This window comes from Phascolarctos cinereus, unplaced genomic scaffold (assembly GCF_003287225.1).
Source record: "Phascolarctos cinereus isolate Bilbo 61053 unplaced genomic scaffold, phaCin_HiC Scaffold_2;HRSCAF=192, whole genome shotgun sequence".
Lineage (NCBI taxonomy): Eukaryota > Metazoa > Chordata > Mammalia > Diprotodontia > Phascolarctidae > Phascolarctos > Phascolarctos cinereus.
Genome location: NW_027555625.1, coordinates 137,570,968 through 137,586,235, shown reverse-complemented (window position 1 = coordinate 137,586,235; position 15,268 = coordinate 137,570,968). Strand labels below are relative to the sequence as shown.

General features: G+C 39.7%; 1 protein-coding gene across 8 annotated transcripts in view; it reads right to left on the bottom strand.

Annotated features, from left to right (window-relative positions):
• Positions 1-4,122: 4,122 nt before the first annotated feature.
• Positions 4,123-15,268, bottom strand: part of PSD3 (pleckstrin and Sec7 domain containing 3) — a 607,844-nt gene continuing 596,698 nt past the window's right edge. For all 8 annotated transcript variants that reach the window (XM_020969583.2, XM_020969586.2, XM_078149618.1 and 5 more), the window contains one exon: positions 4,123-13,502. In XM_020969583.2, the coding sequence (XP_020825242.1) occupies positions 13,287-13,502 (216 nt within the window). In that variant the 3' untranslated portion in view covers positions 4,123-13,286. The remainder of the gene's footprint in view (positions 13,503-15,268) is intronic.

The window sequence follows — 15,268 nt, the reverse complement described above, 5'->3', positions numbered from 1 at the left end:
CGATTGCCTACCCTAACCACTTCCACTCTTTTAGGAATCCTAGAAATGAGTTTCTATGAACCTGTCCATGCTGGTCTTCAGAAGCCAGGTTCACCAATCATACCATGATGAGGCATCAGAAGACAACTTTAATGGAGGAAGCACAAGACAAGACAGGAAATTTCTGGGAGAGCCATATCTAGTGCTGAGGTGTCACTGTGCTGGACCTGGAGTCAAGAAGACCCAGGTATAAATCCTGACTCAGACACTTCCTAGCAGTGTGATTCTGGGCAAGTCTTAGCCTTTTGGTCTCAATTTCCTCAACTGTAAAATGGGTATAATAATAGCACCTACCTTATAGGGTTTGTTGTAAGGATCAAATATATCTAATTAAGTGCTTTGCAAATCTTCAGGTGTTCTATAAATCCTAGCTATAATTATTATTAAAAGCAATGGAAGAAATTAAATTTTTTAAAAAAATTTTTTTAAGTTTTTTTTTTTAATTTTAGAAAAGGGTACTGGGCAAAGGAAGACAAAAGTAGGAATGAATGATGCTCCTGAGAGTACAGAGCTCACAACGACTAGAGAACAGTACAGACGTTCGGCTCTTTCTTGCTATTTTAGATCTGCATCTTCCTCTCTTGCCAACACTGCTGCTTTCTAAGGTTCCTACTGCTCCTGGGAGTGGCAAATTTTTCCCCTTCTCACGAGGAGGGCCAGGAGATCCAGGTCACAGCAAATCTTCTGCGAACAGTCCAACTGATAGTAGGGGAAAATCACCATTCATGTGAAATGAATTGCTCTCCAGTTGCCACTTTAATAATTGTTAAACCAGGGGCAACATTTTAAAATATGGGTTAGTGTGTCAGGTTCAAAAAGAGACTCCCTCTTTGATTTTCCAGCCATTTTTGTGCCTGTGATCTTCACGACCTTTGTTACCCTTTTGAGATCCCATCTGAAATTACTAAGAAAGAATAGTGGATAGAGTCCCAGATTCAGAATCATAGGATCTTGGGTCAAACCCTGGTTTGCTGCCTATTCGGCCTATTGTACACTCTGGGGCAAATTGTTTCATCTTTGACCTTAGTTTTTCCATCTGAAAAATGGTGAAAAACTATTTATTATGTATACTCATTCTATTTAGATGCTAAGAGTTTCCAGGGATTCTTCCTTCCTTCCTTCCTTCCTTCCTTCCTTCCTTCCTTCCTTCCTTCCTTCCTTCCTTCCTTCCTTCCTTCCTTCCTTCCTTCCTCCCTCCCTCTCTCCCTCTCTCCCTCCCTCCTTCCTTCCTATAGCATATCTCTGTGGTATATAGCTAAATAAAAAACATCTACCTATTCACCTATATATTTAGCATATGTTGTTGTCGTTCAGTCCTTTCAGTTGTGTGACTCTTTGTAACTCTATCTGGGGTTTTCTTAGTAGAGACACTAGAATGGTTTGCCATTTCCTTGTCCAGCTCATTTTACAGATGAGGAAACTGAGGCAAACAATTAAGTGACTTAGTCACCTAAGTCACATAGCTAGTAAGTGTCTGAGGCCGGATTTAAACTCAAAGATGAGTCTTCCTGATTCTAAGCTTAGTGCTCTATCCACTGAGTTACCTAGCTGCTCCATGTTTTAGCACATATATTTACCTATACATTAATGTGCGCAGCTAGGTGGCAAAGTGGATAAAGTACTGGGCCTGGAGTCATGAAAAATGACTGAACAACATCATCAATATCTGTATATATTGTATAACTAATATGTGTTATCTAAGATATATCTAATTTGTACCTATATAACCACATTTAGGTAAGACTATACATATATGCATATACACACACACACATATATATAATATATATAGACATATAATCTCTATAGAGAGAGCAATGTGCTTTTTTCCCCCTCTCATTAAAATATAAGTTCACTGTAGGAAATGTTTCATTCTTTGTATTTAGATTCCCAGTGCTTAGAACAGGGCTGAGCACATAGCAGTGCCTAACAAATACTTGCTGAAGTTGCAGTATATGAATGTAATGGAATACTATTGTGCTGTAAGAAATGAGCAGGCGGACTTCAGAAAAACCTGGAACTGATGTTGAGTGAAGGGAGCAGAACCAGAACACTGTACACAGTAAAAGCCACAATGTGTGATGACTGACTTTGATAGGCTTAGCTCTTCTGAGCAATACAAGGATCTAAGACAACTCTGAAGGACCCATGATGGAAAATGCTGCCCACATCCAGAGAAAGAACTTTGGAGTCTGAATGCAGATCGAAACATATTGTTTGTTCTTTTTGTTGTTGTTTCTTCTTTCTCATGGTTACTCCCATTGGTTCTAATTCTTCTTTACAACATGACTAATGTGAAAATAGGTTTAATAGGAATGTATACGTAAAGCCTATAGCAGACTGCACACCGTCTTGGGGCGGGGAGGGAAGAGATAGGGAGAAAATTTGGAACTCAAAATCTTATGGAAGTGAATGCTGAAAACTAAAAATAACAAATAAATTCTCATTGATTTTACTCAACCTCTTCCTTTCCTTTTAGCTGTTTTTCTCCCATGGGTAGAACAAAGTTTTCTCATACTGGTTCTTCTTAACAGCTGTCATAGGCCTTTTCATTCCTCTAGCTTGAGTTCCATTTCTTCCATTTGTCCTCGACTAGGTGGTGCAGTGGATAGAATCCTGGGTCTGGAGCCTCAAACCCTTACTAGCCGTGCGACCCTGGGCAACACACCTCAGTCTCCATTTCCTCAACTAGAAAATGTGGATAATAAAAGTGCCGACCTCATTGAGTTGAGGATCAAATGAGAGTGCTTGTAAAGCATATATAAATATAAATGCTTACTGCCTTCTCCTCTTTTCCCTCCACTTACTCTTCTAATATATTGGATGGAAGCCTAATAAAAATTCTATCATATGAACATCAGAATTAATATTATTCCCGTGGTAACATTATAATGACAACTACCTTAAGAGTATCTGTCCACCAAAGAGGAAGAATGGGGAAACACCACACATTTCATAGAATCTAAGAACTGGACTAGACATCAGAGGACATCTGTTCAATTTGTAACTGAATGAAGATCCCTTCTTACCACATCCCTTCCAAGTGACAGTCCAGCTTCTGCTTGAAGATGTCCAGTGGAGAGGGGTAGGGGGAAGAGAACCTAACACTTCCTAAAGCAGTCCATTCAATCCTATTTGGGAAAGCTCTAATTATTAGGAAGTTCTTTACTTCAGGCTTCAACTTACCCTCACCCACTCATTCTGGTTCATTCTTCCGGAACTAAGCAACCCAAATATAATGCCTTATCTGCACAAGAGCCCTTCAAATACTTATGTACTATTAATCAAATGTGGCATGGGCTGCAGCTCAGGATCTGGTCACATCTCTCTCCCCAGAGGTCTTGAAGTAAAAGCTGTGGATGGCCGTTTGTTGAGTATGATGTAGAGAACATTTTTATTTATTGGTTGGACTGGATGACTTCTAAAGTCCCTTCCAATTCTGAGATTCTGTGATTCTATTTCACTTCTAAATTTTCTCTTTTCCAAACCAATCATCTTCAATTCCTTTAACCTATCCTTGCATAACATATATCTCAGTCCTCTTAACATGTTGGTCACCCTCTTCTTCATTCCAGAGCTGAGCCACAGTGTAGTAATGAAGGGAAATAAAGAAATGTCTCTGAATCTCATGTAAAGTGAAATTCATAGGGGATGGGCCCTAGATAGCAACAGGCTTAAAACAGGGCATCTCAAGGGACTCTGAGTTACTCTTGATTTCTCTCTGAGGCAAACACTCTCTTCTTTGAGGGTTTCTCAGAGGCCTAACCGTCCCTCTTCCCCCTACCCCTCCCATTGCATAGCCTTAAAGAAGATGGTGGTTCCTTTGGATATGTACATACATCCTTTATATATAGATGCCAACATATAACGTTAAACACAAACCTTCACAGAAGCCAATAGAAAGACACGTGTGTTTAGTTCACCAGGCATTTCAATCAGCCTGACTGAACTTTCTAGGTGACCAGACTATTTATTTGGAAGGCTGAAGGAATATTTGAAAACCAATCAACCGAAAGATCCACATCCCCACCCCCACACCTCCACCCAACTCATCCCAGAAAAGGGACATGACAGGAAACTAAAGAGGTTGAAATACATTGGATTTATTTCTTTCTAAAGTTTGTACATATATCATATACATATTTTAAATCCTTCACTAGTTTGCATGATTTCTATTACATAAAAATCATTTGAATGCAATAAACTTTGTCGTCATAAAGCGACAAATTATCCGCAACCTATAAAAACACAGAGGAACAGTTCTAATCATAAACATTTACGCAATAGAGAAATGTACTCCATATATCACAGATTCTATACATGTCAGGTAACTCACTGTCTACATACTTTTAAGTTTACTTTAACAACAATGAGCGAGGGCGATATTTATATACAGCTATCTTAATGAAAAATAAAGCAATTATAAAATGTAAACTTAATTTTTAAAATATTCTTTAAACACTTTCACCATATCTGCACTAAGCCTCATTTGAGTCAAAACAGGACCATCATACGAATGCCTTAATTTACCAGGAAATGACCTTTCCTGTACCAGGTGGGTGGTGGTGTTGGCAGGCAGGACATGGTGTGGTATCCCTAGCTTGGTTGAGTTTGAGAATGCTTCTGGAGTAGACCGCTGTGCTGCCACTAATTCCACTCACCATTTGCTGGGGACATATGGCACTGGGGGCTGAGATGAAATTGAAATATTGGGTGGAGAAAAATTCAAAGATGGAGGGGGATTAGCCACTTCTCTCAGCTTGAGAAAAAGATTACTTCTAAAACTTTGCCTTTTCCCACCAGTTCCCTGGAAAAATATGTTGCATTGTTCTGCCAGCTACTTTTGAGTCACAATGAGTGTAGCCCAATTAACAACATGGAAAAATTATTTTTTTTTCAAGATTCATTAAAAGATAACTCTGCCTAAACCACAGCATAAATTGTATGCCGTTGATAGAGGTTCTCAGCTTGGATCATTGCTGGAACTCTCAACCACTGCTCTAGAAAGAGGTTTCTAAAACATGAGGCAGAAAAAGGATGCTTTTTGGACAGGAGGGTGCCATCCTCACTCTGAACCTCTTTTTGGACTGAGCAACACCAGTGAGCAAGAGTGTTTTAAGGGCCTCTCTGGCCCTACCCACAGAAATGAAATATAAATTGGGTCTTTTTCTATTTCATTTCTAGGATGCACAAAGAGCTTCTGTCCCCAGTGTCAGAGTTAAATATGCTATGTCATTTCATGTGCATTAAATGTGACTTTGAGATCAATGTCAAGATTGACTGGATTTCACTGACCTCAGTCAGCCACACTGGGGAGTGCCTCTCACTCTCGCCAGCTGGTGTCTAGCTGAATTCCCAAGGTAAAGCAATCAGCTTTGGAAATCCATATGTGTTGCTCAGTGAAGAAGGCTAGAAACAGTTGAAAAGACGAGGGGCAGCGACCTCCATTGTTGTAGTCTGGCACACAGTAAAATGCTCTGAAACTCCAGGGGCATTATAGGGCTAAAGAGGAGAAGAACATCTCAATTTAGGTGATGGCAGTCTTAATTGGAGTCTACCTCAAAGTCTTACTTCTCTGGAAGGAAAATACCACCCATGAACGTTCAGGAGCTGGTGGGAAAATCAAAAAGAAAAAGTCATACTTCCAAAATTCTCTTCACAAAGTAACATTTCCAGGAATAGAGGCTGGGTGTTTTTTTAATAGAGCAGTTATTTAGAATTTCTATTCTACCTTGCAAAGGAAAATGTACCTTCATTAATGTCCTTCCCAACCTCCATTCTTATCTTCATCATTGACCAAAAAAAAGTGCATTTTTTTTTCCTATGAATGCCCAACTACTTTTCAATTTGATCATTATTTTCACTGCTCTGAGATGAAAGAGGGAGTGGATAAACTAACGTTATCTTTTCTGGAACAGATTCGTCTCTCCCTTCCCTGCATGTTTACTCTTTGCCCCAAGAGGTGCTTGGTCATAACAGCACTTCCTTCCCAGGAAAGAAGTCTTCTAGAGCTTCCCCTGGCTGCTGTGAGTTACTGGGGAGCTTCATTAATGCCTTACCCAAAACTCTAACTCAGTGGTACCATATGAAAGGATCTGTCTGTGTGCACACGCATAGTTATTGATCAGTAAAAAGTGCAAGTCAAAATATAAGAGCCAAAATTACTACTAAACCTTGGGTAAATACTTCTATATTTCAGTTCTTGGACCCTTGTTCACCATGTCTTTTGAACACTGTGAATCTCTCAGCCTTATAAAGTTGGGTTTGCATAATTCAGACCATTCACAGTGTGTGCATGTATGTGTGTAAGGATGTGTATGTGTGTGTGTACACATGTGTATGTCTGCTGAAGGTCCCAAATATGTGTAAACCTTTTTCTTTCCTATACCCTTTAAGTGTGTGGGAAACTGGTACTTTGCCTCTGTAAGGCAAGGAACTTAGAATTATTAACTATAACATATATGCCAAATGGGAAATGTTTCAATTCACCCACGCTTCAGTTTGGTCAAATCTTCTTGTTTCTTTAGATTTAAAAATTCCAATTATCCTAACAGGAATTTTAAAACCAACACAGAAAATTAATATTTATACATAGGCCCAGTGGTTACTTGGCATTTAAAAAAAAACAAATAAAACTAAACCAAAACTTCATGGCTTTCCCAAAAGTCCTGTCATTGTAAAGGCTTAAGGCATAAAGAGAAACATTTCCACTAACTACTCCTCTTATGTCATTTGTGAACTGAATGGATGTTTATATAAATCTCTGCAATTCCAGAAATGAAATATACCCATAGTGCAGAACTACAGCTCTGCTAACTGGTCACAGAGCCAATCCACCTAAATTTTAAAATGAATGAAGCAACATAATAAGTTGCCAAAAAAAAAAAAAAGTTTGAGACTACAGAGTGAACACAAACAACTAAAACAACTGACCATACTGCTTCTGTTCAGAGCTGTGAAATTATTCTGCCCTCCTAGACCCCTACTTCTCAGAAACAGAAGCAAGGAACTTTGGGCAGTGTATCTGCAAACAAGCCTGACACTGCATTCGAACTATATGCACATGCACGCACACATACACACTCTCAGTCACTGCTTTAAAAACATCCAACATGCTAGTTAATAGATCTGAGTCTCTGGTTATATATTTCTACACTATAAGACAGGCGGTAAGCTCAGACAACTAAGGCAGTGGCTCATCTTTGGGGAGAGGCAGAAAAACAGTGATACTGAAGTACAAAAATATTAGCTATTTAACTGAGTCCATAGCCTGTTCTAAAATGCCTTTGCCTGCAACAAGATTTTCCTGAAGAAGTTCTAATTTCTAAGAGTTCTGAATCTAAGAACACGGCATCCTGCCTTGGCAAGGTCCCAACCATGCAGGTGCCATGTTTGTGATACTTGACACTTCAGAGGGTATGGAGCAGCACTAGGCTTATCCACTGTGAAATATACACGAATATGTAAATAACACTGTATCAGCCTCTCTAGTGTTTCTGAAAATCTCCGTTCTCCTGGACTAATTACAGCAATAAAGAAGGTGTGCTTCAAATAATCACACGTTGTAATAAGCCCAATCAAAACTAACTACTTGATCTGATGTCTATTTTTTTCCCATTTTTAATTTTTGTAAATACTCAAGACTAGACTAGACAGGCTGCCTCCTGTTTTTCTTTTCCTTTATTCCCCTGTACTTTTCAAATCACTATGAGCTCTCCTCTTAGTGTGCATATATGTATACATACATACATATATATATGTATATATGTATATATGTGTATATATGTATATATGTATACATATATATGAAACTAGTTCCACAAAACTATCATACTGTAGCTAGACATTTTGCCCTAGAGATTTTGAAATTCAGATTAAATTGTAACATAAGAATTTTTCAATTAAAAACCATTTAATCAAAATATCATTTGGATTCTAGATTAATAAAACAATGCTACTATACACTCTTAATGGCTGAACTATATAAGCAATCCTATGAGGCTTTTTTTTACATCACACTGGTTGAGAAAATAAAATTTAAAATCTTTCTGATGTTTACATGTACCATATATTGATATGCAAACCACACAGTGATGCATATGCATACAAGTATATTCATATATACATATATATACACAAAAACGCAAACACACATACACACATATACTTAAGGGATGGCAGATAGCCTTTTCTGTGGCATGACACATTATCTGTAAGAATCTTTATGTTACTGCAGACACACTTAAATTATCATGAATGAACCAGAGAGACTTAAGAAACCCTATTATAAGTATAGTTACACATATTGTAATACTATCTTACTGTTGCATTCAAGTCTACAATCTGTCATGCAGGTTCAAGTATTCACTGAAATTCTCTCCATGAGGACCAACTCCCAGCATGCAATGGGCCAGAGTGCTATCCTAAGATCATCCAAATAGGTCATGGATATTGTAGGTATAGGAGGACCTAAAAATTCACCAGTCCACCACTCTACTGAAGGTGTAGCCAGAGAAAGAATGAAAGAGAAGAGAGAGAGAGAGAGAGAGAGGAGAGAGAGAGAGAGAGAGACAGAGACAGAGACAGAGACAGAGAGAGACAGAGAGAGAGGGAGAGAGAGAGAGAGGAGAGAGAGAGAGAGAGAGAGAGAGAGAGAGAGAGAGAGAGAGAGAGAGAGAGAGAGAGAGAGAGAGAGAGAGAGAGAGATTGAAAAAGGGGGTGTCTGGAACTGAGAAGGAATCAGAAAGCTGTCCTTTGTTGCTTTTCCCTATTTTTGTACATCAGCAGTCAGGCCTCCAAGAGTCCCTTCTGGTGATGTGCTGGTGTCTGACCTTTAAAAAGCGAGAGGAAAGGGAATCACAAACTCTCAGGCAGATAAGCAGTTTGGCCCTACTTAAGGGAAGCTGGCAACTTTGGAGCAAGATTTATGAGCAATGGGGCTCCTTTAGCTTCAGAGCTGACTTGGGATGATTTTCTGCTCAAGTGACTTGGAATCCCATGAAGGGAAAGGAAGAACTATTTAAGTCCAATATAGCACCACGAGATACAAACTTTATTTTTGATTACTGTAAGGAATCTCTTCTGTGCTCTCATTATAGTGTGGGTTTTAGAGGTTGAGAAATATTCCTGGCATTTGACGATTAAACTGACTCAGTGCCCAAGTTAAAAGAAAAGTGGTATGTATTTTGCCAAGGTCCCAGGCAATTGGCCTAAGTCAACCCACAGCAATTTCAAAGTGGAAACAAAGCTACAGCATTTCAGACCTATTCTTGGCTATCCAGTAGAATGAGGATTTCAGTGGTGAATTAAAAAAAAAAAGATTGCTAAAGGAATTTTAAAAAAACAAACAAACAAACAAGCAAACTGAAACCCTAGACTTGGCAGTAAGGTATTTTTTTTCAAGGTGCAGCTTTGAACCTCTCAACTAAGCCAAAAAGGAAAAGTCAGAGGTCACAGGTGAGCGTTGTGTGAATTATTCACTGGCACCACCAACTTGGTATCTGTTTCCAGAGCAAAGGCCGAGCATCATTTCTTCTGAGCAGTAATGAGGGGCCCCTTTCTCATTGACCTCCTACTTCTGCCTAGCACCTCTTCCCATTCCCTGAATACAGAGCCACATTGCATTGGTCCAACCAAGTGAAGCCCCAGCTGAGGAAGTCAGCTTTTGCTCCGTCCACTCAGGGGAGGCTACGTTCTCCATTTACAGTTGTTTCCCTCAGGTCATTCCTGAGTAGTTCTTAGCCTCCTGGATTGTCCAAAGATTAGAAAGCCCAGGGACGGTACTCACCACATAGGGCAGGTCAATCAGTTTTATCTATGCTGTATAGTACCAGAAGCCCCTGACCAATCACTGACCGACCTTCACCACTTTCAGAGCCTGAGAAGCCCAGTGCTCTTTTGAATGGCACTAGCCTATTGATAAGCACTCCTAATGGCATAAGAAAAATGAAAATATATCCTGCATTATTCTGTCACTCCAGATGCACCCAAACTGTTGGCATTAAGATATAAGAAAATGGATAGAAATACTGGGTGGCTAAGCTAAATTAGAACCTTCTAAGGTGAGGTTGTTTTCTTAAACACAAAATCCCAAGAAAATCTGTGAGGTGGGATCAAAACACCCAAATTCCCAATAAAACATTCTTCTAGAACTCTGCATGTTAGATGGTAACCCCAACTCTGAAGAAACTCATGTATTTTTATATGTGAAACATTCATAATATTGGTCAAATTCAGCAATGACACTATTAAAACAGGGACACACTAGTAGCAAGACTTTCCTCTAATTTAAACAACAATGGATTGGTTTTAAGTCAAGGGCATCTTGACTTAAAAAGGTCTGCCACAGGTCAGAGAAACTCAGGCCCATCTGCCATGCCTTCGGCTCATGGAAGGTGAGGTAGGGGGTTGAGAAGCCACAGGGAGGGGTTTGTGAAGTACCTCATTGAAAAAGGAAAAAAAAGAAGGAAAAAAGAGTTCTTCAGTACCTTGAAGTAAGCAGCAGGAAGAAAGGAAGTCTGCATAGAACCTTGTTTCATCTTCCTTGACCAGATGTCAAAGGAAAGAGACTTCCATGAGTGGGAAGCACTGCCTTAGCTCCTCAGATGGTCTAAGCTAGTCTCATTGTAACTCTGTGAAGGTTGCTTCCTATAGACTCAGATGTGACATGTATTAATCAAGGGTTGGAAGGGAAAGGAGGAGAGGAGCTCCTAGTCCAATACCTAATGACGGACTGGCATTGTTACAGGGGTGAGTGGTGACCCTAGGTCACAACAGCAATTTTCATATTCACTATTTTAAAAACAAACCTATATAAACATAGTACACAGCAGCTTAAAATATAAAAGTATAACCTTCTAATCCAGATGAATAACTCATCAGCATAACCAGAAGTAAAAAAAGACTTCCATGAAGAAGGCAATGGAAATAATGCCTTACTCATGTGAGGCTAGCCAAATATTTCTAGGATTAGTCTAAACACCAGTAATACTGTAGGCAAGGTACCATTTAATGGGTATCTCATGTTGTAAGCACACAAAATGCACATAAACACACAATATACAAAGACATACACATTGAATGCATACAAACATTGAAGCACAAGCAGAGCAGTTTATGAGTTCAGTTACTGCAGGTACCTCTAGGACAAAGACGGAGGCAGACAATAGGCTGGAAATCCAAATGGAAAGAGTGTTTGTCCAGGGGGGTGGGAGTGGGGAGGATCTTCCTATCTCACGGAGGCCTGTAGATTCTAGAGCAGCTACAAAAAGCAAAATACTCTGGGCCACACAACTATACAATCCAACCTCATTTTTGCTCAGTTTCTGGACCTTTCAGGAAAAAAAAAAGTGATCCATTTAACGGGTCAGTTACAGGGCTTTTGTAAAAAAATCTGACCTGTGACATGAGAAGCTATGACCTCAGAAATATGAGATTCTTCCCCTCTCCTGTCCCCCAAGGCATCAAATAAACATTCAGTTTGTTTTCATATATGAGAGAAGTTACATTTTAATAAATAGCCCACTATGATTAAAGATTTATAAAGTTCTAAAGGTTAATTCTGTTTTCAAAAGAGATTGTTTTGGTTTTTAAAGCTAATTCTTTCTCATTTCTTAGAATGATGCCACCCTTGCATAGCATTTAATTCTTTGGTCAAAGTACATATGATTCAAGGTGACCAACTTTATTTGTTGTGACTATACTGCTCAAATAGGGGTGGGGAGATTCCTTCTTGATGGTGGCCAAAGTCTCCCTCTTGTTTTCTTTCTCTACAAGTCTCCCTTTCTTGTGCTTATCTTCCCCTGAATGCCAAAGTGATTACCACATGAAGACTCAGGAGGCCAAAAGACGTCTCACTAATTGCATGAGAAGACCTCAATGAGTGCTCTAGAAGGGGAGAATTTCCTTTGTTGACACCCCAAGTATAGAGAAAGGGGTGTTGGGGCTACAGTAGTAGTGAGCTAAGTGGTCTGGTCATCTCTTTCCTGTGAAAGGAACCAAAATAATGAACTGAGCAAAGAGCGGTTGCCCATATGCAACCACCAGATTTCCAGCAGCTACTGACCTAGATTTCACTATATGTGTATATATATATATATTTTCAGGTTATTAACACAGGGTACCATTCAAGACCCTTGAGAACTGTCTATTTTGTAAAGTTGTTTTCCTTGTTTTGTTCATTTCTCTGTGTAAACCTAAGAAAATAAAGAGTAATTTGCAACAATACTTTGTTGGACATGGGGGCAAGGAAACCTCCCTCCTGCCTCCATGTTCACACAGCCAAGAAATAACCAAATATCTACATACCCTAAGAAAGAACCCAATGCCAGTATGAAAGGCTATAACCAGACAGTGCAGAATCCCAAGTTCCTTCTCAGATCCAGCAGGAGTTATGTTCCTTTCCCCTGGAGATGAAAACTGGAACTATGAACATAGCTCCTCAATGGCTAATATGCCTGCCCTTCTTGGGCAAACAAAATTAACTTGGAATGAATCTTCCCTTAATCTTCACTGGGCAAAATGACTTCACTCTGCTTTCCTCTACTTCTCAATGGAATTGGTGTTTCAAGTAAGCTAACATGAGTTGTCTAGGACTAACAATCCCTGCAGTCTTCTCATTCTACTCCCCTGCTATGGGCAAGGTTCACAACTTGCTAAGTGCTAAAATGTGCTCGAGGCTGCATCATGTTGGGAAATTCGCATTCCCAGTGTCAGAGCCCTTCCCCTAACTTCTACCAGTGGTCAGTTCCACTTCTGTGACTGTGCAAGGTTTCATTTACAAAGACTTCTACTAATTCCAGACTTAGAGATGAACTCCAGCTAAGCTACAAGGCTCATCCAGTTAAGTCTTTTACAATGGATTACTTTTTTTTTCTTAAAGTGTAACAGCTGACTTGAGGAATACATAAAACAAGAGAGCAGTGTGCAAACAGGAGAAAATCCAAGGGGAAGGATCGCATCGTTCATTGGGAAACAGCGTTTCCCTTCCCCTCGCAAAACAAGGTGCATCAGTTGGCCAATGGCAAATTCTTAAAGCAAAGGGAGTAGGGAGCAAAAGCAACCCTTGGCAATATGTACAGAAAACAACAACAACCACCAAAAATAGGCTATAGAAAAAGGGTTACTAATGCACCATGTAGTCACAGAATCATTTGTTGGTATTGTTTTTATGAACCACAGATTATCAGAAAGATCTTGAAAAACAATATTTTGCTGCATGACCAGTGCTTCCTGTACTCCAATGGATTCTAAGTAACCTTCTGCTTAATGCTGGGTGTTTCTGGTCTGTAGTCCTTCCTTTCGGAGACGTTGCGCTTGACCTTGGCACTGACCGGAGAGGCCTCCTGGTTCAAGGATGGGCTTGAGTGGGATTTCTTCAGTCCCATCCCATCACTATCGCTGCCACCCAACAGCTTCTTTCCGCCTTCTTTCAGAAGATTCACGTACATCTCATAGCGAGATTTCTGAGGGTAGGGGAAAAAAGATGGAAAATCCACAGGAGAATAACCATTAATATATCACACATAACCCTATACAGTTATGATCAACAGCATTTTAACGACATCAAGGTTGAATAGCCAATGAGGACTTGACTCCATCAAATTGGCAGCAACCGCCTACAGGTAGTTGGTACCAGAAAGATCATAGCTACATGACCGCAAGACTAAATAGGCTTCAACTTTATCATAAGCAAAACGTGAGAGCAGAACTTGATGACCTCTGAAGGTCTCCAATTTCTTCCAATTCTTAAAGTTCATTGATGCCGATTCATTTATCTATACATTCAACAAGCAATTACTATGTGGTTATTTTATTTGTAAAAGCACCTTTCATTATAAGGAAACTCATCATTACATTAACTACTCATTAAATATAAGAGTATAAAAACAATAGCTCTTAAGCAAGCTTCTCTCCTCACAGGGAAATTCTCATTACAAGTAAATTCCTTATAAATATGACATCTTTACAAAACTTTGAACTTCATACCTAATTACTTTTCAGGCTTGAGTCAAATCAAGTCAACAAGCATTTATTAAGCTCCTACTATGTGCCAGGCACCATGCTAAGATAAAAAGAAAGGCAAACGCAGTCCCTGATCTCAAGGAACTCAGAGTCTAATGGGAGAGACAACATGCAAACAGCTAGCAACAAGCAAGATGTATCTGGGATAAAGTGGAGAGAATCTCAAGGCAAAGGCCATAGCTTAAGGAAGACCAGAAATGGCCTCTTCTAGAAGACAGGATATTAGCTGAGACTTGAAGGAAGACCAGGAAAGGGCTCTTCTAGAAGACAGGATATTAGCCGAAACTTGAAGGAAGACCAGGAAAGGGCTCTTCTAGAAGACAGGATATTAGCTGAGACTTGAAGGAGATAGAAAGTTCTAGACATGGGGGACAGCCAGTAAAAATACATGGAGTTGGGAGATGGGAGTGTCTTGGGTGAAGAATAGCAAAGAGGCCAGTGTTATTGAATCACAGAGTATGTGGAGGGGAATAAGATGTAAGAAGACTGGAAAGGGAGGAAAAGGTCAGGTTGTGAAGAGCTTTAAAAGCCAAACAGAGAATTTTACATTTGATCTGGGAGGTACTAGGAAGCCACTGGAGCTTACTGAAAAGGGGGGAAAGGATTATGCCTGTGTTTCTGGAAAATCTTTTGAGAGCTGAGTGGAGAAGGGACAGGAGTTAGAAGAGAATTGAGGTAGAGAGACCAATCTGCAGGCTATTAGAACAGTACAAGCATGAGGAGATACAGGCCCACTCCAGGGTGGTGGCAATGTCAGAGGAGAGAAGGCAGTATGTATGAGAGATGCTATAAAGGTAGAAACTACAGGGCTTAGCAAAGACTAGATATGGGGCATGAAATTGAGTGAGAAGATGAACATTAGAGGTTGTGAGTCTAGTTTGTACGACTGCAGAATGGGGGTGCAACTTAGGAAGAGGGGGAAGATTTGAGAGAAAAATGAATGAGTTAAGTTTTAGACATGTTGGTGGACATGGGGAGATCAGGAAAGTGGTTAGGGCTGGATTAATAGATCAGATAATCAACTACAGAGAGATAATAATTGTATCCATGGGAGCTAATGAGATCACTGAAGGAACAGTATAGAGGGAGAAGAGAAAATGGCCCCAGACAAAGACCTAGTGTAATCATCATTAGATTTGGCAATTAAGAGATCATTGGTAATGATGATGATGATGATGATGATAGCTAACAATTTATATAGTACTTG